Here is a 26495-nt window from a genome sequence, read left to right as displayed (position 1 = left end):
GCTGTAGGTATGAAAAGCTTGCTTCACACTGACTGTATTTCTCTACATGCTCAGAAACATTCAGGGGAAAATTCCCTTTGCTGCCTTGCTTTCGCATGTTTTTGTTCCAGAGTATCTGAGCAGATGCAGAGAGTTAACAATTCTTGCAGGACCAGCCTGCCTCCCCCCTGGGCTCTGAAACACTTCCCCTGCATGTTTTTTTTTCTAGGGGAGCAGCTTTTCTTGTTAGTTTATGACCCCAACTACTGATCTAAGTCTGTGAGTAATGTAAGACTTGAGGCCTTCCATCAGAGGAGGGCTACATGTGTGGCTCTCAGTGAAACTGATAGAAAATTCAGCTCTCTAGAACTCCTCCCTTATTTCTACCTGCGAGGAGAAGATGAGAATTGAACACTAAAAAAATAGCAAGCTAATGTAATCAGCAGCATGCATACACCCTGGAATGGCCTTTTAGTCATTTCACTATGTTTTTCTTCATCTTCCCTTTCCTGTTTGTTATAGTTCATCACATATTTTATCAGGACAGAATGCAGGTCAGGCCATCTTTATTTGCAAAGACTGCAGATCTGAGTGCTCTAAAGCCAACCAGAACAGTACAGTGTAGGAAACTGAGATCTCTTCAGTGAAAATGCCTTTCTGTCCGAGGGAGTGTCTGTACCACTTTCCAGCTCCACGAGCAGCCAGGAGAAATAACAGGCTTGGTTGTATCAAATGGACTCTATTGCTTTTATTAGTCAGTGTTACACATACAGGTTAATTTAAAAAAGCTACAGTTCATGAAATATGTCATCTCACTACATGATACAGATCTAGGCCAAATGACACTGTATCTATTGATGCTCACTGTAAAAAACCTACAGTTTATTTTCTGAAATACAAAAACTCAAACAAACATTCTTTGTTAAGCGCTCAGTACAGCTCACAGCATTTTACTACGCAGTTTCATACAGTGCTTTCTTGCAAAGGGAAGTACAAATAAAGAAGTACGTAGGCTTGAACTGAAATTTAAAAAAAAAAGGAAACAAAGGAAAACAAGCAAGCAGTGGAGTTAGAGATGGGTGTCTGCTATGGGGATTCTTCTAAGCTCAACAATCTGAGAGTTTGCCATGCTGCCCCCGTCCTGGCTGCCATGGCAAGATTCGTTGTCACTGACACTGAGACCAGCACCTAGAACAGAGAAGACAGAAAACTCTTAAGAATCAGAGAGGATTGGGTCCTGAGACAGAAACAGTGACACTGTGTCCTTTTACAGGGCTGCTCTGCTTCACTCTGACTGTTGAAGTTCTTTGAAACTATATAGCATCATGACAAGCTGTCTGGTATTGGTCAACAATTCTGAATACTCAGGTTATATCATTATCTGTTGTAATTTTGTACCCCCCAGATACACTTTTTACAATTCCACTGTCAGTCACTTTAATTCCCCCAGTAAATGGCACAACAGCTATTCAGCAGTTGCCTTGAAATCATAAGAGCATAAATCAAGGCCTGTTTTAGGCTGGGTTCATGGACTGGCTGGTATTTCCAAGGACAGTTTCATAAAGAATTGACTTTTAATGATATAATTTCCCTGTTAAATTATAATTCCAGCTGTTTTAATAAGATTGTAATTTCAACATGAGAAAATATGCTGAATAAATATTTTTTAAACCCACATTTGGCACAAGCTGGTGTATGGTGTTTTCCTTCTGCTGTGCAAGAATACTCGCCTTTGGACAATGGAAACTTCCACAACATGTCTGAAGAGACCTCTCGAGGCCACCCTCTCCAACTTTTTGTCACAGGAGTTCTGCTACCTAGCTGCTTCCTTGTTTTCTCTCTCATCTGTGTAGTGTGAAATACAGATACCTGCACTACTTTTTATGAAATGAGCATTTTTACAGATTAATTCACAGAGCATCAGTTGGGACGATAAATTCCACTGCATTTCCCAGTCCTTCTGTCTTTGTATTGTAAAGCATATCCTAAAAAATACGTGGGTTGTGCTAGTGTTCAGATCATCTGGGCTTTACATTTTGGACTGTACAGCTCAGAGCTGCACATCAGTGCATTCAGGCACTGATGGTCTTCCAGTAATGCCACTTACAGATAACTAGGAAAGTTATTCATTTCAGGCAGAAGTAGATTTATAACTACAGTCAGTTAAAGGGAGTTGCAGAGGAATGACACTTGGCTCAACAAGCCTTGAACAGGGTATGCAGGGGAGGCAATGATTTCCATTTTCATACTAAAACACAACTTCAGAGATGTCTGTGTTGTACAATGAATTTCTTTTTTCTGTCTCAGCTGACATTCCAGGGTTTCCACCTCACTTTGTTCTGGTGTTTGTGTCTTGTGGAGAAACTGCATTCAATCACATCTGTCAGAGGAGACCCAAGCTTGGTTTTGTATGACCCAAGCTCTTTAAAGATCAGCAACTACTGTCAGACTGTGATAGGAAAGATATAGATGAATTGATATTGTAATAAAGGTGAGAAGTTTAGAGTCTGAATCATTACAAATGTTGTTAATAAGTGTACCAAAGATAATTAAACCACACTTACTCATTTAAATTTACATGCATATTTAACCTTTTCATCAAATTATGGTCCTAATGACTAAAAGCTGTTTCAAAGTCCTGGGAAAAACAACAATTGCATGAGCAAATTATTTGTTTTTTTCTTATCTTCTCTAAAACTGTTTGCTCTAGCACGGAAACATGAGTGTAATAGAGAAGATAAATCTGACTGCTGTATTTGCCATTTGGTGACAGAAGGACAAGGTGATAACTGTGACATAAACAAGGTACTTCAAGAGAAGAAACAAATATTCTTATTTAGCATCATTAGCATTGGAACTCACACAGAAAGATTTATTTTGGCTAAAAAAGACAAAGATTTCAAAAATGGAAAACGACATGACTGAAAACATTTGAAGTTATATTACAAAATTTTCTTTTTACGTGTCCAAAAACATTCCTGCTGATGATTTTAAGGCAAATATTGAACTGAACAGGGTTAGAAACACGTTTGTCTTACTGGTGGTTATACTGCAACTATTCAGTATGAGGTTTCCAGAAGAATCTTGTGCTGGTTACTATAAAAAGATCAGATACAAGACTAATCTGCTATTATACCACACTTATTCTGAAATTTCATGTGTGCGTGCTTTGTGGGGAGTTAAGAAGGGATTTTTTTGTCGTTAAGGACATTCTTATCAGGGAGTTGGTAAACCTGAGACTGGAGCAGACTACTTGGGGTTTACAACAGCCCTGTTCAGCTGCTGATACAAAGACAAACTATTTAAGAGCTGATCCTTTTTAGGAATGAGAGCTGAGGTGTAACCAGGATACCAGCTCACCAAACAACTGACTGGTGCGGAAGGGTACAACTGTTTACATGATGGAGTTTCAGAGAGTTCATAGGTTCAGCTTGTCCTCAGATTAGAGGAGAATTTAAACATAATCCTATCCAAAAATGCGTGCACTCCCTTAGAGGTGCTGGTGCTGGGTAGCTGGCAGTATTACTTTTCCCCAGTTTGAAGCAACTACAGCATTATAAAAAAAAAAAAAAAAAAAAAAAAGTTGATACACAAAAACGAGGCCTTTCTTTTTGTATCACAGGGCTAGCTAGAAATTGAGAAGTCACTGAGCTCTGCAAAATCAGCAAGATCCCTCCAGTGACATCTGCTGGTTGAAAGACTGTCAGTGCATGCTTACATGCACTGAAACTGCAGTTGTTACCATTTACTTTCACTGAAGCATTTTAAGTGAGATGTGGTTTGTTTTGTACTGACTGTAGTAATTATATCTTGGGGGAGGTTTTTGTCTCATAAGCACTTCTGTACTGTTTCCAAAAATAACCATAATTTGTTTTGAATGTATAAGGTGCATTAGAAAAATGCTATGTGGGCCATTCATTGCTACTTGTTCATTACTAATTGTAGGGATTGGACTTTACAGAAATTACATCAGTGGCATTTTGCCACTGTCTAAAGCTTATCACCCCACTGACAGTCTCCAAGGCATTCCACTGCATAACATTCAGAATGTGAAATTTCAAAAGTTTCTTTGGTTCTGGATACCAAACATGAGATGCTTAGTTCCTGAACTGGGTACCTAAGGTGATGACACCAAAGTGTAAAAACATGCTGATTTTGGAACCCCAGTTCAAAAACTGAAATTTATGAGTTAATTTGTACTACTTTTCATTGTCATAACTGCATTTCTATGTAACTTTTTTTTTTTTTTTCAAATTCACATAGTAGATTTTTTTAAGGATTCTCCAAGTTGAATATTTATTTAATACTTACCATTTTATGCCTCTATTTAGAGCAAAAAACATTCACATTGCTGATGGGAAAAAATTCTATGTTGATACTGATACATATTTGGAAAGTACCATGTGCTAGGCTGGTATTCCCAGCTCTGATCCATAGATATATTTGCAAGCAACTTGCTACACAGGTGGGTCATCAGTCAGGACAGGAGGGGCTTAGAGCCTCTTTCAGAGGTTTTGCCATATTTTGAAATGGAATGGTTTGGTTTAGTATTGTGCATTATGGAAGGGGGGAAACAAGAGCATCTGTGGCGGAAACACGGATGGAAGATAAGACACCAGTAAAGCTGTCATGCACTTACAATATTCATGCATTAGAGCAAAGCTGATAGACAGACTGCTATTTGGAGATTCCATCTATTTTTATTCAGTGGGCTCAGTTTTTATCTCCCCAGACCTAACCAACACAGAATTCCCCTGAACATCATGTTATAGTGGGCTTTAGCCTAGATCTCTGCAACATACAACTCTGACAATCAGAAAGGCAACTGTCTTATTAAATCATCTACTGACAGAGACAAAGGAAGAGGCAAAAAAAGATCTAGTTCAAAATTATAACATTTTAAAAGTTAGTTAGTGCAATTAGCAGTAACAATAAGAAATTATGACTTTAGTGACAGAACAAGTCCATCTTTTAGACTATTTGCACGACATAAAAAATTCTGTGGCTGTATGATGCAAGGCTTGTGTAACATCAGCATAAAAGCTGGATACAAAACAGTACATTGTTGTGTACCTAATTAGCCAGAGACACAGCTGTCTGCCTTCCTATGATCCAGTCCATATTCCAGGTTAATCTGTAATGTGGTCCAGCATTAATGATTATGGAACCAAGGGCTAAGTGCATAGTTCTGCCACACGTCTCTTTAGCAATCAGGTGAAGTGTGCCAGTGCATCTATTTGTGCAGCTGCGCTGCAAACTGCAAATTACTAAACCATTGCAAGGCAAGAAGAAAGTTGTGCAGTAAAGGCTTCCGTGATGATTTTTAAGCTGTATAATTTCAGCCATCTTTTATTAATACCACACAGTGTGGCCAATTGCAGTGCAAGAGTGAAGCAGGATGACAGGAATGAGATTTTAGCTTTGCTGACAGCTAAACAGACCTAAGATTGCACCCTCTTTCTCACTGATCCTGACTGCCAGAGTAAACGTCAGGTCTGCAGGCACTGAGCACAAATTAAAGTAACCTTCAGACAGCTTCAAACTACATAAGCAGAAAGGACAGATGAAATGCAGAAAGGCATAAAGGCATTTCTGCATATTCCTCTGCTAATCAGTGCTGATCCTCACCCAGCCCTCAGAGTAGGAGCTAATATTTTAGCACAGCTAAAGCTGAATTTGATTACAGATTGACAGTTTTAAGGAATGACAGATAATGAAGGTGTCTGTTTCTGCTTCTTAGAGGTAAAATTCCAGGAACAGCAGAGCAAGCATTTCTCTTCTACCTCTATCCCCACGAGCTCACTTCTCAATTCAGGAATGATAAAAACAGCTGATATGCTGCAAAAAGCACCTTTTCTCCAGTCTCCCAGGAGCTTTTCTTTTCCCAGAAAAGGAATTCTGAGCTGAACTAAAGTGTGGACTACAAAGATGGAGGAGAAGTACTTTGGGGCATCTTTGCTGCTGATATGTTTGAGTCTATTTGGTGCTGGGCTGCTGCTTTGAGCTGGTACTGGTGTAAGCAAGCATCAGACTGACAGCGTGGAGTGGCTGGAGGAGAGGAAGAGGGTGGGTTGAGGAAGGAGAGGAGAACTCTCTGACCTGCGTCTCTGTGGTTTCATGTGAGAACAACCAGTGATGCAAGAGAGGAAGAAGAAATGTGCAGGCAGAAGGGACTGGGGACTGGCTCCCATCAGGCTGCTAGCTTAAACCTATCATAAAATTTCCTTCAGCTCAGTGCATGTAGTAACAGCTGAAGCCTATCATGAAATGCAAAGAAATCTCGCTTTTATCACCTCTTGTTCCTTTTCATTGTCTTGATGTCTCTCATGCCGTCAAAGTACCTTGATTCATTAGCCATGCACTGGATTGGAGAGGTAGAAATAAAACAGCAATGATTTCCATTTTTAGAGAAACTCACGTCTTGGATTAAAGCACATGTTGAGCTGCAGCTTGTATCTAAGGCAGTAGCTGATAAACATTTACTTCGGTGGTTAAAGCAACTCTAACCTCAGTACCTCCTCTTCAGTTTGGTTCGTTCAAGTGTAAGGCTGAAACTAGATGGGACTAGTTTTTTCTTAGAAATAGGGGAGTTGTAGCCCTGTAGCAGTTTGGGCATGAGAACAGGTGTTGATGCAAAAGGTACAGGCTCTACTTGAACAAGTAATGTAAACAAAAGTTTTTTCTCAGACTGTGCCCTGAGGTCCCAACTTCAAATCTTACAAGCTTCAAAAGGAGGCTCACAGGAACAAATGATAATGTAAATTCTAGAGAAGACAGCAGTAAAAGTTAGGAAAAAAAAGTCAAAAACTTGTTTAAAAGTTACTTCTTTTCACAGGACAGTAAATAAGTAAGGATGGAACTTGAAGATTTATACAAAAAAAAAAAAAAAAAAATCAATCTAAAAAGAGTTGTGGTGTGTTATGTTAACCATCACTTTCAACTACTGCTGTTGCCTAGATTGCTCTTTGTGATTTTTTTCTTTGTGAAGTTCAGTCTTCCACAGTGCACAGCGTTTACCCCAGTGAATACGCCAGCTGATGTCAACTGAGTTGCTCAAGCAGCAAACACCATATGCAACAGTTGAGACATTAAATTTAAGTGGTTTTCTATGGCATTAACATCCTATGAATGACCTAGTTTCCTTCAAAATATTCTGAAAGGAGTAAAAGAATTGAAAGTTAAACATTTAAAAAAGGGTTTGCAGTTCTAAGCTTATGCATTCACATTTGAAAGTTGCACAAAATCTTTAAATGCACAACAGGGAATTTGTAACCTGCATAGTTTTCAGGATAATCAAATGGTAAAATAGAACATTTGTGACAAACCTTATTAAAAAAAAAAAATCATTACATAGCACTAGCTCAGTTTTAAATCATCCAGTTATCTTCATAAATGGAAGAGGTTTCTTCAGTGGCAACTGAATTAAGAGATTAAGTGTTATAATTAAGCTGAACAAATTGTCCCTTCATTAGCATTCCCAGTATTCCACCCAGTTCAGATGTTCTCACTGGTGCCACTGAGGGGAATTATTGGTAAAGTGTCAGAGAGCTTAACCTGGTGATTCAGCCGGTTGTCTTTTGCAGGACTCCTGGACACCCATAAGCTTGGTGAGGCCCTCAGGAACATAACAGGAGGTTGTTTGAGTAATCCTGAGGATAACTTCACCAAGCTAGCTCACCCGTATTTCACCCATGTCTACAAGGGGTGGGCTCAGGTTAACATCTGCTAGATTTTACCAGGTGAGACTCCTTTCCCTTTCTGGCCTTCTTATCAGAAGTTCTCACATTTGCTTATCTCTAAATTAGGTTTTACTTCATTTCTTCCACTGAAGGCCATCTCTGGCTGCCCTTTTACATCATCATTTGAAAAAACTAAGGTTTCATTGGTGGAGTGGGTGAGAAAATAGAAAAGCAATACTACAGTGAAGGCAAAGCTGGGAATGAACTCTAAGAACACTGAGAAAACTTTGACTACAAGTGATTTCTTTCACAGGTGTAGGTTGAGTGTAGACATCTAGAGAGCCCTCCCTGAAGCTTTGTTATTCAGCAACATGGTGAGCTCATCAGAGTTGGCTGTTATGTTTAGGAAGAAATCTATCTAGCTTATTTTCTCTAGTGTATGCAAGATTATAAGAAAAATATTTGTATTTCACGGTGTCAAAAATACATTTGGGCCTGCCAAATATATAAAATAAAGACAGACAATATGTATACTCTATGCATCAACTCAAAAAAGAAAGGAACAGGAAAAAAGATGGCCAATATCTAAATGAAGCAAGTAAGCTTTTTATGAGCTTGTGGAAAAATGTCAGAGCCTCCAATCTGCTGCTACATTCTGTATGTCTGTGAATTATCATGACTTGAAACCTATTTTTGCATAGTCCTCTGTTATTTTAAATAGTCTGCACAATATTTTTAGCTCATAGAATAAGTAGATCAAGCCAAAACCTTCCAGCTTGTATTTTCAATGGTAATCAGATTAAATTAACAGTAATTCGATCTCATGAAATGGTGACACCATTAGAGTGAACAACAACGTAACAGTCTGAAGAACAAGGAGAGCAATCACTCACCAGTCTTTAATGCAAATATTAGGTCATCAAACTCCTGTGACTCCTCATCAGCGACCAGGGAGCTGTTACTAAATCCTCCCGAAGGGTGGAAAACATTGCCATTTTGTGGACTCTGCTTAAAGGCAGAACTGGCTTGACTAGCAGGCTGCAAAGATGCTCTCTCCCAGTCCGCTGGCACCTGTAGAATTTAAAAAGATACAAACACAGTAATCATAAAATCTACACTGTAAAAATAACTTACATGACTGCTGTTTTGGAATAACAGACTAGAATCTACAACCAGAGCTGAATTCAAAATCAGATTTAGAGCCAGCTATTCAGTTGCTTCTGTATTGAACTAGGTGGCTTAATTTAAATACATACATACATACATAAGTGTATGTACTCAAAACAAGTCATTTAACCCTGTGCTTACTACAACCTGCCTTACACATCTCAAAATTTTAAAAACATCTTCCTCTTGCTGAACGTTGGCCCCTGGTATAGAGAACTTTTAAGAAAGCACTAAGTAGTTCCAGCCATAACATGCTCTGTGACTCTCCTCTCACCATTGCTTCTTCCTTCACTGGAGCCTGTCTCCTCCTACAGCCACAAATCAGCATTACTTTGCATTTGATGATTTGCTGTTGTCAACTTGTTGCTTTCTAGGATCTACCAATACAATCTCTTAAAGTCATTTATCAGTCTTTGAAGGTGTTGGTGTGCAGCCCTACAGCTTTGATAGCAACTTTGCTATATTTCATCCACCACCATTTTAAAGTGCAGCCATACATGCACCGAATAAATGAATAAATAAAATAAAAACAAAAATCACAATTTCAGTTCATTACAAAAAGGTTTTGCTTTTTAATTTTTTAATTTTCTAATTTTTTTAATTTTTTAAATCTATCTCCTCCACAACTGTGGTGCAAAGCCAGAGCTCTGAGCTCTAAACTCATATATTTTATGACAATCAAAATACATTTGCTTGGCATATTGCTCACCCATTGTTTGAGAGACAAGAATATAAAAGATTACTTCATGGAGCTGAGAAGCTATGCTCTCCAGTAATCTGGAGAGTCAGACACCACCTTAAGTGACATTCTGAGAAGCCCAATGAACAGCAGTCTGCCAAGAAGCAGCTTTAACACCCTGACAAATCTACAGGTGAGCAAGCAGAGAAATGGACAAAACAGACACAGTTGAGCAGCTTGGTTTCTACAGAAAGTATTACTAGAGCTGACTTGATTCTTTGAAATATTGAAATTCCATTAAATCAGCTGGAATCTTCTTCATCTACACTCATACAAACATACATAGCATCAAAAGCCACCTTGGTTTACTACAGATAGTAAAAAATAGATACTGGCAGCACTCCAGTTCCAGAAATGATGAGATTGAAAATAATCTGTCTCAAAATTAACAGAGCATGACTTCGTGAAATTCAAAACTTAGAACTCATCTTAAGACCCATGGTATGTCGAAAGAATAATCCTGATATTTTCGTTTCTTGTGTTCTACTTCTGACAGCACTTTAACTAACCTCTGTAGCAAATTAAACACGCAAGTAGAAGGAGTAATTCCCATGATGGGATGGTGCCATTGAGTTGTACGTTCCAAGAATATCATCATGGCCACGGATAACGTTATTTTTTACAGTAAAAGGAAACTTTTCTCCCATATACACTCAGGGAAAGAAAGAAAAAAAAAAAAAAAAAAAAGAGGAAAAGAGGAACTGCGATAATTATTATCTCATTCACTTCACTTCAGCATTACCACTTAAAACTACATTTTTAACACATGCAATAACTATGGAGCACTGTTACCTCTTCCATAGCACTGATGAGGTTCTGAGTAGACTTGCTGATCTCTCCCCCCGCAGCTGGCAAACCACTGCCATGAGTGAAGAAAGCAGATCCTGGAGTGCTGTGTCCGTTCATGTCTACAGTGTAACTTGCTTTCACAGGACAACAAAGTTGATTATGCAGGATGAAATATACAACAAAGACATAAAGACCCTGGAACATAGGAAGAGAAAAAGAATGTCCGTATGTGAAGAGAATGAAGCTAAGTTCAGATTTTGAACACAGTTAGAGCAAGCTGCAATATGCTGTAACAGATGCCTTCCATTACACCGGCTCGCAGGGCTGCAGCTAGCTTCTCTGGATAATAAGATGTCATCACTGTCAATCAGCGACCTGGACTAAAACTAAATGCACATCCAAAGGCCTCCAGTTAAATGCTATCCTTCCCACAAAAACAAACAAACAAGCAAAAAACAAACACAACCGGAAGAGTCATTGAAAATGATTATTTATTTGAACCCACACAGTTCCACAGCAAATCCAAGTTCACAGCAATGAAAACAGTTTTACAGTTGTCATAACAGCAAAAATGTGGTTACAGGCTGCCTTTGCAATAGGCTTTGGCTGTTGGTCCCTAGCTACAATTTTTGTTTTATTACTGACCTTGTTAATTCTTATATTCTTGCCCCAGCTTCAGTCTGTATTTCTGCTGTTACAACCATAAGTTGTAACCATAAATTATATTCTCTATGGTATCCACTAATCTCACACTGCCTTTTACTTGTGATGACTATAAAGAGTGTACTGAGTGTCTCTAAAGTTCTTCTTTAAAAATTGCAAATTTTGAGCTTCAGATTTAGCTAAGAATTGTATTATATAATTATTATAATACATAATATATATATATATACTATATATCTATATAAAATATATAATAATTATTATAACCTTGTCCTCTGTTTGCTTAGAAATCCAGTGATGGAATTTCTGAATATGCAGTCTGACTTTCTCCTTCTCTAATTATTAAATTGCACTGATACTGAGTGAAAATTATGCATTTAAATTAAGGAATCATCCAAATAAATAATTAATAAAGGAGTTAACCAGAAGTGTGCATGAAAAAGATCTCAGGAATCTTCTTGATTACTGCAGTTCAGTTATGTTTTCATCGCTTTTTATATTTCATCTTGTCCTCTAGATCTCTATAACCAATTGTACTAAACAGAACAATTTACTGGAAAGGAGCCCATTGGCATGACAGTAATAGCTGGGATTATAAATAGTAAGGAGTTTCATCTAATTATATTTGGGAATTTTTAGTAGAAAGAACTTCAAATCTATGTTGAGAGCTGCCTTTCCTATAAAGCAGGCAACATAAACAATGCTTCATCCACAGATTCATAATATCTAAGGCCAAAACTACATAACAAAACAGTGCATAACAACAGTTTGGTCCAAAGCTAACAGAAGCAAATGGGATTTGGTGGGATTTCAGTCTCAGCTAGTGAAACTCTGGAAATGCCTTCATACAGCTGCAATAAATCCAGATAGACACACAGTTCTGTGCAAACTTTTTTCTTTTTTTTTTAAACAGAGAACAATTCAAGTGTTAACAACAATTATTTAAAAAAAAAACCAAAACAAAAGTCTTTAAATTTTCCAGATAGTTTATTTTTTTTTTTTCTTTCTTTTTTTTTTTTTTGTCATGAAGATTCAAGCACTTAACTGAGAGGCTTACAAAGGAAATTTCTTAGTGATTTATGTAAATACATTCCTAAAAACTGATGCAAACACATATTGCACTTAAGAGACAGTAAAAAGGGACTAAAATGTCCTTTCCTTCTCTAAACAAATCCAAGGACTCTCATTTAGGTCAAACATAATGGGACCAGCAAGTGGATTTCTTCTAATTTAAGTTTAATGGATGTGTAAAGGATAAGAGTTCTAAGAAGAATGGATACCAGTGGTGACTCTCAGCCCCAGAATTCAGAACAGTTTCTGGCATTCCCATCTCCAAGGACCTAGTCACAAAAGTCATGCATTCATTTTAAGTGGTTTTGTAATTTCTCAAGGAAACCAATTAGTTGCAAGCTCTGCACAGCTGTCTCCCAAAACCAGAGGAACACCAGGTTCCTTTAAGAAAGGCTGATGCTATGCTGTGCTTCTGTGCAGGCCTGAGTGTAGACACATTCTACTAAAGCAAACAAACACAGAATAGAGCGCCACAATTACCTCTTTAACTTCAGTTCCCTTATTTAAGTCTCAGTGTGTTTCAGGCAGTGCTATTTCTGAGAAACTGTTGTTACACCAGCACCATAAGAAGCATTTTGACAGCTAAAACACCCTTGCCTGCTCTCACTGCTGCCAGGACTCAGGCATCAAGGGCCAGAAGTGCCTGGATGCACTGGCTCACAGCTGGCACCCCTCTGTTCACTCCAGATGCAGCCCTCCTTTCATTAATCTAGATTTAGAGATAGGCTGATGAGATGTGATTCATAGAGTTCAAGCTGTTTTTTTAGCCTTCTCTTGTTTCATAGTAATGCATTCCTAAAATAGGGGAGTGGGCATCAATCATACAGTAATTTGTCAGTTACCACGATACACATTTTCCATTTAAGACACAGACACAATCTTGTCAAACTCAGTAACAAGCTGCAAAGAAAAATAATAGAAACCAAGGACTCTATGTAGAATGATCTTGTGAGGTCTCCCCTTGCTAGTACTGTAGACTGGAAGGAATTTTGGCATGTGATGTTCAGGGAAATCCCACATGTTGAGGCGGAGCAGTGATAAGGCCGCTCCGAGTCCTTGCACAATGATCAAATTGAGAGGTTGTTTGACTGGTCTAAGAACAGGAGAATTCACAGACTAAGGTAGGTAACAGAAGCAAAAATTTGTGAGTTTCACTTCTCCTACCCAGCAGAATATTACACACTGCCTTACAAGCAGAAGCTTATGAAACCATTCTATCTCAGAAAACCAACACTCCTAAGTAGGTTACACTGGAACTGCACTGTTGGAAAGACCTTCACTTGCTTAGGTGGAAAAAGGATGGATCCTTCTTCAACGCATTTTCCTGTACGGTTCTAGAGAGAACTGTAGAAAAATCTATGGCTTGTAGAAATGAAGTCTGATCGCCGAGGTCCGCGGCTCGGAGCTGTCTCTGGCAGAACCGCCGCGACTTTCAGCGAGGTACAGAGGGATTCTAACCGCTTTCCTCATCGAGGATTCCCGCGGCAACCGTGCGGACTCCGCTCTCAGTCGGGCTACTCTCGCGAGAGCAGCTGACGCAACGTGAGCGTCGCCAAGGCAACGGCGGGAGATTTAAACGGGCGCAAACCGGAAGCAGCCCTTGATCGCCGCTACAAAAAGCCCTCGAGAGGGCAGCGACGTGTCTCTGCCCACCTGAGGCACAGCAGAGGAGGTAGTACAGCTATCTCCCAGGCTGTCTTAACGTGGTGCTTTTGTAAGCTACCCCTGTCTGGGCTCCCCTGCAAGGAGTCTTGTTATTGCTATTGGTGGTAAGTGCCAGGGCACTTAGCGAACCCGGCAACAGTGTGAGGGTAGGGGGCAGCAGGGCAGGGCCGATCACTTGCACCCCTTTAGGACTTTCTTGTTGAGTTAGTGAGCCTGCTGGTTGCTATGGGTGCACCCCGGCAGAAGGCTTCAAACACAAAAACTGTGAAGACCCATGCAGAGGTCCCGAGCACACGCAGCAGGAAGACAGTAGCCAAGAAGACGGTCCAGAGCCAGACTGAGGTCTGGTGCATGCATAGAGGGGAGAACAATGGTATGAAGAGTGTGGCGACTCAGACAGAGATACCGTCACGAGATGCTAGTGTGCAGGTCACTGGCTGTGAGGAGTGCCACAGCCTGGCCTTTGCAATGCCAAGGAGGCAGCACTTGTACAAGGTGTGAGCAATTGAATGACTTGCTCAGCCTTGTGATTAGCCTGGAGGAGGAAGTGGAGAGGCTGAGGACTATAAAAGAGTGTGAGAGGGAGATTGACTGGTGGTGTCAGTCCCTCTCAACCTCAGGTTCTCGGCATACAGGCGAGGCTCCTCACGGAGCATGTCAGCCCCTGCCACCTTACAAACACCTGGTAAAGGGGAACCAGCCAGCTGACAGCGTTTCAGCGAGCCCCCTGTCCTCTCTTCCCCCTAACAGGGGAGAACTGATGCATGCAGCCTGTCCCTGAGGGGTAAGAGGATCTTAGCTGAAGAATTAGCGGGACTCATTGACAGGTTCCTAAACTAGGAATGAAGGGGGAAGGGGACAAAATAAGGGCTACTGGGGTTGAACGGGTCATTCGAGGGCTTGTACCAAACTCCATGGGCAATGACGGCAGAGTGCATAGGGAAGGACCAGGGCAGGGGGATGCTGGGGATGCTGCTGTTCTAGGGGATCCTAAATCCCTTATAAAGGTGGCGAGACGGATAGCCCGGCTGAAGTGCCTTTATACCAATGCACACAGCCTGAGTAACAAGCAGGAGGAACTGGAAATTGTGATGCACTCAGAAAGTTATGACCTTGTTGCTATTACAGAAACATGGTGGGATGACTCCCACAATTGGGATACTGCCATCAACGGCTATAGACTCTTTAGGAGAGATAGGCGAGGTAGGAGGGGTGGGGGAGTTGCTCTCTATGTCAGAGATTGGATAAACTGTGAGGAGCTCCCTACGAGAAACAGTCAGGAACAGGTTGAGAGCCTGTGGGTTAGGATTAGAGATGGGACTAATATAGGGTCAGCTGGTGTTAGGGGTATAATACAGACCACCTGATCAAGGGGAGGCTGTTGACGAGGCTTTCTTGCTCCAGATGCGTGAGATGTCTGGCTCACGGGCTCTTGTCCTGGTGGGGGACTTCAACCATCCGGACATCTGCTGGGAAAACCAGACGGCGAGCTGCAAGAGCTCCAGAAGGCTCTTGGAATATATTGACGATAACTTTCTGGTTCAGGTATTGGACAGACCGACCAAAGGTGAAGCGTTGCTGGACCTGCTGCTCACCAACGCTGAGGAGATCATCAAAGGCATCAAGGTTGGAGGCTGCCTGGGCTCCAGCGACCACGCCCTGGTTGAGTTTGTGATCTCAAGCGATGTGGGCCTGGCAAAGAGCAGGATCAGGATACTGAACTTTAGAAGAGCAGACTTCAAGCTACTCAATGGATTGCTGGCCAAGATCCCCTGGCGCGCTGCCCTCAAAGACAAGGATGTTGAGGAGAGCTGGCTGCTCTTCAAGGATGCCCTCCTGGAAGCACAAGAGGTCTCCATTCCTCTGAATAAGAAAGTGGGCAGGCGAGGTAGGAAACCGGCATGGCTCAGCAAGGACCTGCTGAGAGAACTGAGGGCGAAGAAAGGGGTGTACAAGCTCTGGAAACAAGGCTGTGTCACCTGGGAAGAGTACAGGAATGCCGTCCGGACTTGCAGACATGGGATCAGGGAAGCCAAGGCGCAGGCAGAACTGAACTTGGCAAGGGATGTGAAAAACAATAAGAAAACCTTCTACAGGTACATTGGCCAGAAGAGACAGGCCAAAACGGGCGTACCTACTTTGGTAAATTTAGGAGAACTGGCTTCAACAGATGAAGAGAAAGCTGAGGTGCTGAATGAGTTCTTCACCTCGGTCTTCACTGGTGGCCAGGATTCTAGTCTTTTTCACGTCCCTGAGTCCTGCATCCCCAAACCTCTATGTGGGGACCAAGGAGGTACATCCCTCCCCACTGTAAGGGCAGAGCAAGTCCAAGAGTGCCTCCTTAGACTGAATGAATACAAGTCTATGGGGCCGGATGGCGTGCATCCCAGGGTCCTGAAGGAGCTGGCTGAGGTGGTTGCCGAGCCGCTCTCCATCATATTTGAGAAGTCGTGGCTGTCAGGTGAGGTCCTGGATGACTGGAGGAAGGGTCACGTCACTCCCATATACAAGAAGGGGAGCAGGGAGGACCCGGGGAACTACAGGCCGGTGAGTCTCACCTCCGTGCCTGGGAAGATCATGGAACAGATCCTCCTGGACAACATGCTCGATCACATAAAGAATGAGAATGTGATCCGAGACAGCCAGCACGGCTTCACCAAAGGAAGGTCATGCCTCACTAATCTTGTGGCCTTCTATGATGGAGTGACGGCATTGGTGGACGAAGGGAAGGCGACCGATGTCATTTACCTGGACCTGAGCAAGGCCTTTGACATGGTCCCCCACCACATCCTCATCTCCAAATTGGAGAGAGGTGGATTTGATGGGTGGACGACCCGATGGATAAGCAATTGGTTGAAAGGCCGCAGACAGAGGGTGGTGGTCAATGGCTCTACGTCCAGGTGGAGGCCGGTAACAAGTGGTGTCCCCCAAGGGTCTGTCTTGGGACCGGTGCTCTTTAACATCTTTATTAATGACATCGATGAGGGAATTGAGTGCACCCTCAGCAAGTTTGCTGACGACACCAAGCTGAGTGGTGCAGTCGATACGGTGGAAGGAAGGGATGCCATTCAGAGGGACCTCGACAGGCTGGAGGGCTGGGCTCGGGTGAACCTAATGAGGTTCAACACGGCAAAGTGCAAGGTTTTGCATTTGGGCTGGAAGAACCCCAGGCACCCGTACAGGCTGGGAGGAGTGGTCCTTGAGAGCAGCTCGGCAGAGAAGGACCTGGGGGTCCTGATGGACGAGAGACTGAACATGAGCCAGCAGTGCGCTCTGGCAGCTCGAAAGGCAAATGGGATCCTGGGCTCCATCAGGAGAGGGGTGGTCAGCAGGGACAGGGAGGTGATCGTCCCTCTCTACTTGGCTCTTGTGAGGCCCCATCTGGAGTACTGTGTCCAGGTGTGGAGCCCTCAGTACAAGAAAGACATTGAGATTTTGGAAAGGGTCCAGAGGAGGGCGACTAAGATGATCAGGGGGCTGGAGCACCTCCCCTATGAGGACAGGCTGAGGGAGTTGGGCTTGTTCAGCCTGGAGAAGAGAAGGCTGCGGGGTGACCTCATTGCAGCCTATCAATACCTGAAGGGAACCTACACCCAGGAGGGGAGTAAACTCTTCAGAAGGGCTGACAACAGCAGGACTAGGGGAAATGGATTGAAGTTGAAGGAGGGAAGATTTAGGTTGGATGTTAGGGGGAAGTTCTTTACAAGGAGAGTGGTTAGGCCCTGGAACGGGCTGCCCAGGGAGGTTGTGGATGCCCCGTCCTTGGACGTGTTCAAGGCCAGGTTGGACAGGGTCCTGGGCAACCTGATCTGAATGTGTATGTTTGGTGGCCCTGCTAGGCAGGGGGGTTGGAACTACATGATCCTTGAGGTCCCTTCCAACCTGGGTGATTCTGTGAAGTTCTGCATGCTGTTGGATTCTGAAGAATCTAAGGAGCTTATGATCTTATTCTCACTATTCTATGTCACTATCAGAAACCAGTGGAAATGAATGTTGGCAAATGAAAATTAGACAAATGGTTCTGACAGACAATACTGAGTACCAACAGTCACAAACACAAAGATGCTATGGATCAAGCCATATTGATCTGTCCTTATTTCAGCACGTGAAGCTAACAGACTGTTTACTTTGCAAGAGCACAGCAAGTATGCAGATACCCTGAATGTCAGTGCAATCACAACCCTTATAATATGTCTCAGTTGGTTTTTTTTAAAAAAAGCACTCATTTGAAAAATGAATTTTCCTTCATTACATTTTTGATACTCTTTGTTATTTTTCACTTCATCCTTTAATACTGTAGAAATAGTCTTGAAAGTATTATGAAAATAAGGCTCTTGACACTGTAATGTATGTTTCACTCTGTCTATCATGAATGGCCTTGGCCAAGTTGCCAGCAATTTGCTTTTCAGATATACATGAACAGTGTCTTTACTAGACCAAATATGAAAGACAAAGAATAGTAAAGAATAGTCAAATTCTGTTCACAGGATGGTCTGAGAAGAAAGCTGAATACTCCAAAGTTACCAAAAGAAGATAGATTTGCCTGTACTTGGATTACGAATATTAGGAGCACAGGTAATTACACCTTTGGTTATAACGTAAACACTCATTTTGTGTTCTTAAGATTTCACTCCATGGCTTCTACTAAAAAAAGAAAAAAGAAAAAAGGAAAAAAGAAAAAAGAAAAAAGAAAGGAAAAAGAAAAGTATTGCCTACTACCTTTGCCTTCTGCTATTGCATGCAAATTCAGAACCATTGTGAAGACGTGCAGGAAGGTCAGAAGAAACTGTTTGGTCTCAGAGTGATGTGACTGATGATTACCAGCCTGAGATTCTGGGAGGAGATTGAAAGATGAAGAGAATAAAATAGGATTCTGGAGGCTATAACTGTAATGCTACATAACTTCTGTGCGCTGGACCCCCACGGCTGCTTAGAAAACATTTAATTCCATGTAAATAATGGCTACGTTATGACAGTGATATTAATACTGTTTCTCAGGTCACAGCAAAAGATAAGAAGGAAAAATATTACTAATGTGTTTCCCCTGGAGAAAGGTTAGAACTACTTCAAGCAGACAATTAGGCTGTCATAATGAAATGCAGCTGGGAAACTTGCAATTCTCTTCAAATACATACAGTGGCTGACTGAAAAACTTGTGTAAGATATTGTCACTAAAGGTTGCTGTTCATGCAGCGTATGTTTATGCAAGACAACTCAACTTTTGTTATTTAATCTCAGCAAACTAGTCTGCACATCTGTTTGCCTATTATATCTGCCTTCTTGCATTGTTAAGAGGCAAAAATTGGCAAAAACAAATCTAAAAAAACAACTGTTTGAAGGATGCTTCACATGAGAAAGAGTCCACTGGGTATCTTTCTAGCCAGCGAGATGGAAACGGCCTTGATGCTGCTCTAGGCCAATCCAGATACTTCACCAGTCACAGAATTACTGTGTGGCCTTTGGAGGTAGTGTTACTCTATCTGTCCTTTTATCCTCAGTTTCAACATGGTCCAGAGTTGTACAGCTGATTCTCTCCAACAGTCAGCAGTGATAATTTCTTCAGGCTCTAGTTACTGCCTTTTTAACTCTGGTAGAGTTTTGTACCTGCACATGTGTGAGGGGAATTCTCAAATACAAAAGCTTGATTTACCTACTCTGTGGTGCAATAGTAGCAGGAAGCTATTAAATTAAGGACAAACTCTGACAGCTGTAAATAAAGAGGCTGAATAAATTTTACATCTCCATGAGATCACATGCAGACGTGGCAGACCGATCCACTGAATGTCTTCACTGCATATTTTATGCCTGTTTTTTCTCTTTCCCTCTTTGCCCTCTAATTCTACATATTCCAAGTAACTGAGCTTCACTGCAGCATTTCTGAATTTGGAAACTGAGATAATTCTGCCAATAATAAGGAGAAAGGAACAACAGATTTAGGCCATCAACAAACCTCTTCCTTATCCCCTTCTTATATACTGAGAGAAAACCAAGATGCTTGCTGTTTCTCATATTTTTAAACTGTCTTGTAAGAAAAATGACTTTCTACCGATTTAATGAAAACAAACACATCAAGGCAATAAATTATTATTATTATTATTTTTTATGAGCATATATCACACTTCTCACATGCGTGTATTTTCATTCATGGCTGAGATACCCTGTCCTGGAATTGAAGAACTTTCCCAAGAAGAAGCATATTCGTATGATGTGATCTGTTTTAGAAGAAGGGCATTTCTATTTATAAAACTAAAGCATCTGTGCAGGACTTCTGGAAAACAAATGTCATTTGAACAACCACAGTTCCTCAACCGATTTCAAAGCATTTATCAGCTTTAACAAAATTCATTGTGCTCTAAAGTTGTATAGTTTACTTCTTATTTATCAATTTCTAAAAGTTGACTTTCCGAAAGAGAATGTTTGGAGAAATCAAGGCTTGCAAGGAAAGGTAGTAGCTTATGCATATCACAGAAAGACCTCTGTATCCAGAACTGGATCATTCTTTCTTACTATGTAGGCTTAGATCACCATAGCTACAACATCATTATTGTTTTTAAAGTTACACATTTATTGGTGCCAGGTGGCAAAATAACAAGCAATCACACACCAACAGATGTCTCGTCAACTGAGGAGTTATCTTTACTCTGATGGACTTTTGAGCTCAGCTCTCTGCAGAGGAACTTATGCAGAATGGTCTGTGCTTTGGTTAATTTAACTCTAGTTTTAATAATCTTATCACGGTGTCAGATTTAACCTTATTCTCTGTCTGGACTATGCCAATTTTACTGTTGGCAAACAGTCTCAATGTGCAGGCCACCCTTCTCTGCTGCTTATGATTTCTGGGTGTCTGTCAGTGGCCAGTCTGGGGTGGCAGGCTCTTTTCCTGGTGCTTTTGCACCTGAATGCCTCTGCTGACTTCTTGTGAACTTCCATGGGGATTTCATTAATCTGATGGAAATTCTCATGCTGTGGACTGCTGCTTTCTGCTGTAATTTTCTATCTCTGGCCAGTCAAAGCCTGCTTTGGATTAGGACTAATTTATGTAACAAGTGCCTTCTGCATTTGGGAAAATAGCTGGTCTGATTAATCCTGATAACTTCCATGTTTTGCCATGTTCAAGAAGTTAGCATTTACACATCAAGAAATGACTCACAGTTGATGGAATCACTTTCAGGAAATCATTATCAGGGCCATTGTACAATGTCTGATATATATTTGACATTTTTGTCTTTTCTAATCTGTTTTGGAAGAAAATTAGCCATAGAATTGAATATACTTATGCACAACCATTAATGTTTACCAACTGACACATGTAAAACATACATAATTCTTTATTCACCTCTCCAAGTTACTTGGTTTTCAAGCATAATAATGATGAACCCCATGAGCACCATTTTTGTGTATGTCTAGGTATTAAAAAACAGTCTTTAAATACATACTTGTTTCTTTTTTTCTTTTAAATCTTTATCATCCATGTTTTCTTTGAGAACAGCTTGAAGATCTTTTATTGGTGTCATGATGACAGAAGTATTATCTTAGTCACATGCTACTATATCTTAAGCCATCACATAAGATCTCCCACTCATGGCTCTACAGAAATATTAACCTTTGAAAAGTAAATCAGATCTCTCTGTTTAAATCTAACTCTTCTTCTTGGCATTCAAAGTCACTGTTGTAAAAGCCATGTCCTTAGTAATGCAAACCTGCCAAGCGGTGATTACATTTGTTAAGTAAGCTTTGGACCTGCTGTGCATCATCAAAGTTTTGACTGTTTAACTGCCATTAAGCAGCACTTTTCATGAAGTTATAATCATACTTATCAATTACGTTTCTCTCTTGCTTATCACAGTTTCTAGTGGGAACATCCACAGACTATCAGCACTTTGCTTCATAAGGTATCTGCTTTCTATTTCTATTATTTCTATTTTTTTTATCTGTAGATAAGAATTTATCTCAGTTTTAGCTGAAGTTCTAAAAATTCACTTAAAAATCAAAAGACGAAAGTAACTGAGTACTGCAAAACTCACCATCTTGAGAAGTGACATTAGAACATCATTTCTTGAAGCAACCACGCAACCATCGCCGCATACATAATGCACTCAAAAGCCAACATAAAATAACGCGGTAACGAAAGGAATCATTCAGACAACTATCATTAGGACTGTACAAGGGCTGCTCTGAGAGTAATGCTTCCTATTTATGATGTTGGCTCATGACATCAGAGGTGGATGTTGGTGGCATGGCAGTAGAAGTTAAACATTACCACCAATATTCCATGACATGTTGTTGCTGTGTGACAGATGGCAGCAGAAGGGCAGTCTGACAGAATGGCATCTGACATAATAGTACATATGGAGCAAAGACTTGTCACTGAATTCTCCCATGAAGGAAAAATGGCACCACCAACATTCATCAAACCACCATACAACCTGAGTGTTGATGGAGACCAAACAGTGGATGTGAGCACAGTGAGGCAGTGCATGGTGAGTTTCAGAAGTGGCAACAGTTATGTATAAAGTAAGTCACATTCTGTATGGCCATGCATAGCTGTCACACTACAAAATGAATACCATCTTGATCAGCTCATTCACACACATCAGCTAGTAGTAATGACTATATTTAAAAATAGTGTTTTGTGTAGCTCAGTATTTGTCAAATGGTGTTACTGCATCTGTTGCAGTTTGCAAGGAAATAAGTATAAAGTATAACTTACAGAGTGATCTACAAATTTACAGATTTGCACTAAGATACAGTGGTTTGAAGTGCTTTCTTTTGTACAAACTTATAATTCCAGAGATTAAAATGCTATGAGTATATTTTTTAATTATGATGAAAATACTATGTTTTCATTATTATGACTATATTTTCTTAATATTAGCATAACACCTGAAACTTAGTCCATACTGCCAAGTTTCTTTTTATGCAATGCCAACTATGCCAAGACAATGCTGAATCTTGCAGTTTCTGTCTGGTGCCAAAGACATAAATTCCTTTCTGGCAAAATGCATTCAGTTAGGAATTAGTCTAAACTTGGCTGAGTCTCACCTAAAAGGTTCACAGACTTTGGGAAATCTTTAAAAAGTAGATTTGCTTGGATACTCAAGATTCACTATAAATATTTTGCATAGCTCATAGCACACTTTCAGCTACTCCCACATGACAGTCATTTGTACCTCCTATTTCAGCCCTGCCAAAGTTATTTTTTCTTGTTTATTTATTATAAGATGAGAGATTCAAGCTGTAAAAGATAGGGGTTCAACTTAAAGATGCATTGAAAATACAGATGTTTTGCCAAGCTTGCCAGATGTGCAAGCTGGGTTAGAATAAGACTCCATTACTTCTTTCCAGTGTAGTCATTCCACAAATACCCAGGAAGCCCTGTTTTTGTATTTCAGCTGAGCTGAGGAAGGAATAAATACTGAGTCAAACAGCAAGAATACAGCAGTAGAACAGGCATGATGTGTGGAGAACAAACATAAGACAGAAGCATACAGAAGCAGCTTAAAATTCACCTCTGCAGTCCTGGCTGCAGTCTTTCATTTTTTAGAGTTCTCCATGAGACTCAGTAACTCACACCAATCACAAGAGGCTAAGAATACTGAAGAACAGACAAGGCAAAGCAGAACAGATGCATTTTTTTCCCCATCTCTTCCCACTTCTTTGCCCATGGGTTATTACCCTCTGCTTTTTTTCCCTTTTTTTTCCTGCACATGAATCAGATGTCAGAATTGTAGCCCATGAGGTCCACTTGGTATCAGGTTCTTCTTGCGCTTTGTGCTATTGGAGGTAGCAGAAAACAGCCAGGTCATGTATCACTGGAAAACTTGGATTATTTGTCTACTGAGGAACCTTGCACTAAAAAAAAAGAAGAAACACCAAAGAATACCAAGAACACCGAAAGCTACGTAGTTTTTTTTGATGTATTTTTCAACTGCATTGACTACAGAGACTTAAAAAAATAAGGGTCATGATTTTACTGCTAAACTTTACAATATTCTTTAAAAATCTGTAGTCATATTTACTCTTCAGGGTAAACATTAAGAACCCTACATTTCAGATGACACTTCAGTGTCTAAGCCTTGACACAGCTCTAACTTCTTTTTCCAACAGGCAAGAAATGACAAATAAAAAATCCTTTGTCACTTACGGCCATTGGTTGTGAGATTCCCTGACTAACAGTGTTAGAACAATCAAATCTCTAGATGCGCACGAAAGCAGGCAGCAAGACACCATGGCAAAGCAGTACTCAAGAGAGAATCTGGAAGATCAATAAGCTTCATACAAACTAGCATCACTGTACACAGGTCACTTTCAACCGTACACGGTCCAGGAAAGTAGGAGTTCTGCAACGCATTACAGTATTCATTTCAGTATTTGACTTCTTTTTAAAGTACTATTTTCTGTTTATGCACATTAATTTAAAAAAAGAATTAAAATAAATTAGGAGCTGAAAGTCTGCATTGACAGATGCAGGAAGTCATAAAAGAGAAGGTAATTTTATGTGTATCATTGCATTTTATTTGCTATTGGGGAAGAATTCAAAATGAAGACTTATGTAGAGCCTAGCAGTTATCATCATGACAATAACTTTTCCCTTTAATTGATTTTTTTTCAGATATACTATTTTTTCTGAAAAAAAAAAAAAAAAGTATATCTTAAACCTATATTTGTTTGTTTGTTCCCTATTGCTCTGTGACATGTGTCTGAGAAATAGGACATATGATTTATTTAGCAGCATTTCTCAGGAGCATCATAAAAGAGCAAAACTGTGAGTGACTGGTGCTACTTCAATAGCCAAGAAGACAAGAAAACTTGAAAAAAAAAAAATCTGACATGGAGGGAACCGAGGGGTTTAGCATTACTGACATATTTACCTTCCATGTTCCGTCTGATTTGGTTTTTAGGAAAAGGAGGATGGAAATAAGATATGCTTATACTGTAGCATTCTACTAGAAAAACCATTTGGAGCTGTCACAGTCTTGTTGTGTAGGTCTTGCTATTAAAAGGAGATTGACAGAATCCTGTCAGTAGCTTACACTCCCTATTCCTCTAGATTTTAATGGAAATTACTGTAGATATTTACAGCCTTTCTACAGTATGGAAAACAGCAGAAGGCAAGTCTTATTTATAAAGCAGGAAGTTAACACTGCTTTGAGTAGGAATGCTCATCAAAGAAAGGAAATGTGAGCAAAAAAAGAGGACAAGGACTAGATGTCCTTCCATCGTTGACAAGTAGGTGCACCACAGTAGGTGGAGGAATAATGATATATTTGGCTCTGTCTCTGATATCATTCACTTTCTGCCTTCATATAATGAGCTGATTTTCCACTCCCTCTCTGCCTTGCCCCCAGAATGTGGAAAGATAGAAAGCTCAGAGTGAAAAAAAGAGTGCCTTAAGAATTAATGAGATTTTTTAAATAGGGATTGTTACTCAAAGTAAAATTAAAAACAACAACAACAACAAAAACAAGTCATAGATATGCCTTCACTCTAGTATTAGACTGATGGCTTGAGTTTTTTTAAGATCTAGTTACTCAAAAGCTTTTTGGTTGCAGGTTATAACTTTTGTTTTTAATAGAAGAGCCACTGACATAAAAAAAAAAAAAAAATGTTTGGACTTGCTAAATGGAAGCATTAGAACACTCAAAACAAGAAAAGTATGGGAAATTTTCAGAAACTAAATAGGAAGAAATGAATATCAAGCAAATTACATTGCCTAACTCCAAGCATGGATCACTCTCCAGTTTTGAGATAAGAACACTTCATAGAGTAATGGCCTTGTAGCATTTAGTTATTTCTCTGTGATTCTGCTACAAAAAGCCTAAGTTAATGCGTGCCAGTGCAATATTAAAGGATATGTCTAAGGATATATCTACATGCATGTATGTATACCTAAAAACAAAGGAAGAGAACAGTTCATTTTCGTGCCCTGCTGTACTTACTGAATTTAGTGAGGACACAGTTCTATCCACTGTCAGAAGCAGCGTACAAGTCACGAAATATTGAACTGTTGTTTCTGCTTGTACTTGAAAAACAAGAAGTTAGTTTCCCTCTTGGAAATTCTCTGTAATGGATTAATGCCAGAAGTGACCTAAGATATGTTTGTAACACTAAACAAAAATTTGGACATGTCCTGTTCTGTGACCAGCTATGTATGGAGCATTTCTTAAGAGGAAAAAAATGATAGGATTGATAGGATCTGCTGAAGGATGGACTTTCACATATTTTCAAAACACTAAAACCTTCCGCTGTTGTTTTGGGTTTGGGATTTTTTTTTGGCTTTTTCTTTCTTTCTGTTAGCTTAGATTTTCCCATTACTTCGCATGGAATATATGTCCTTTAGAGATCTCACTCTTTGTGTGAGGGCTGCAGATCACTGCCTATTCTTTCCAGCACTCTTCTATGGCAGTAACTGCTGGCTCGATAGTATCATGTTTTCTCATTGCAAAACCACCCAAAGTGTTTGACAGAGCTGTCTTGGCTGCACAGTGAAGTCCAACATAAAGCAAATATAGAAAGCTGCCAACTCTCAGTCAGAGGAGCAGATTTGCGCAGTGGTTCAGGCAGAGAGCATGTGGCTGGAAATAGTCCTCGTGTTTTTCACAGAAGAACTCCAGCCTTGATCCATGCAGTCACAGTCATGAGCAGAGCAAGGCCACTATGCCAACGTGAGCCCCACCAGCATGGAGAGTCAGACCAAACTGGGAATGCTGACCTAATGATGATTTCACCTCCAGACTGCCACA

General features: G+C 40.4%; 1 protein-coding gene across 1 annotated transcript in view; it reads right to left on the bottom strand.

The window, feature by feature from the left end:
• Positions 1-712: 712 nt before the first annotated feature.
• The window catches only part of ADGRV1 (adhesion G protein-coupled receptor V1), a 267806-nt gene continuing 242023 nt past the window's right edge, over positions 713-26495 (bottom strand). The window contains exons 89-91 of the mRNA XM_042822761.1: positions 10357-10548; positions 8552-8729; positions 713-1167 (exon numbers count right to left, since the gene is read on the bottom strand). Coding sequence (XP_042678695.1) covers positions 1049-1167; positions 8552-8729; positions 10357-10548 — 489 coding nt within the window. The 3' untranslated portion in view covers positions 713-1048. The remainder of the gene's footprint in view (positions 1168-8551; positions 8730-10356; positions 10549-26495) is intronic.

This window comes from Centrocercus urophasianus, unplaced genomic scaffold, assembly GCF_019232065.1.
Source record: "Centrocercus urophasianus isolate 14NV4802_14NV808 unplaced genomic scaffold, USGS_Curo_1.0 seq_21, whole genome shotgun sequence".
NCBI classification, from domain to species: Eukaryota; Metazoa; Chordata; class Aves; order Galliformes; family Phasianidae; genus Centrocercus; species Centrocercus urophasianus.
This window is presented reverse-complemented; position numbering and strand designations above follow the sequence as displayed.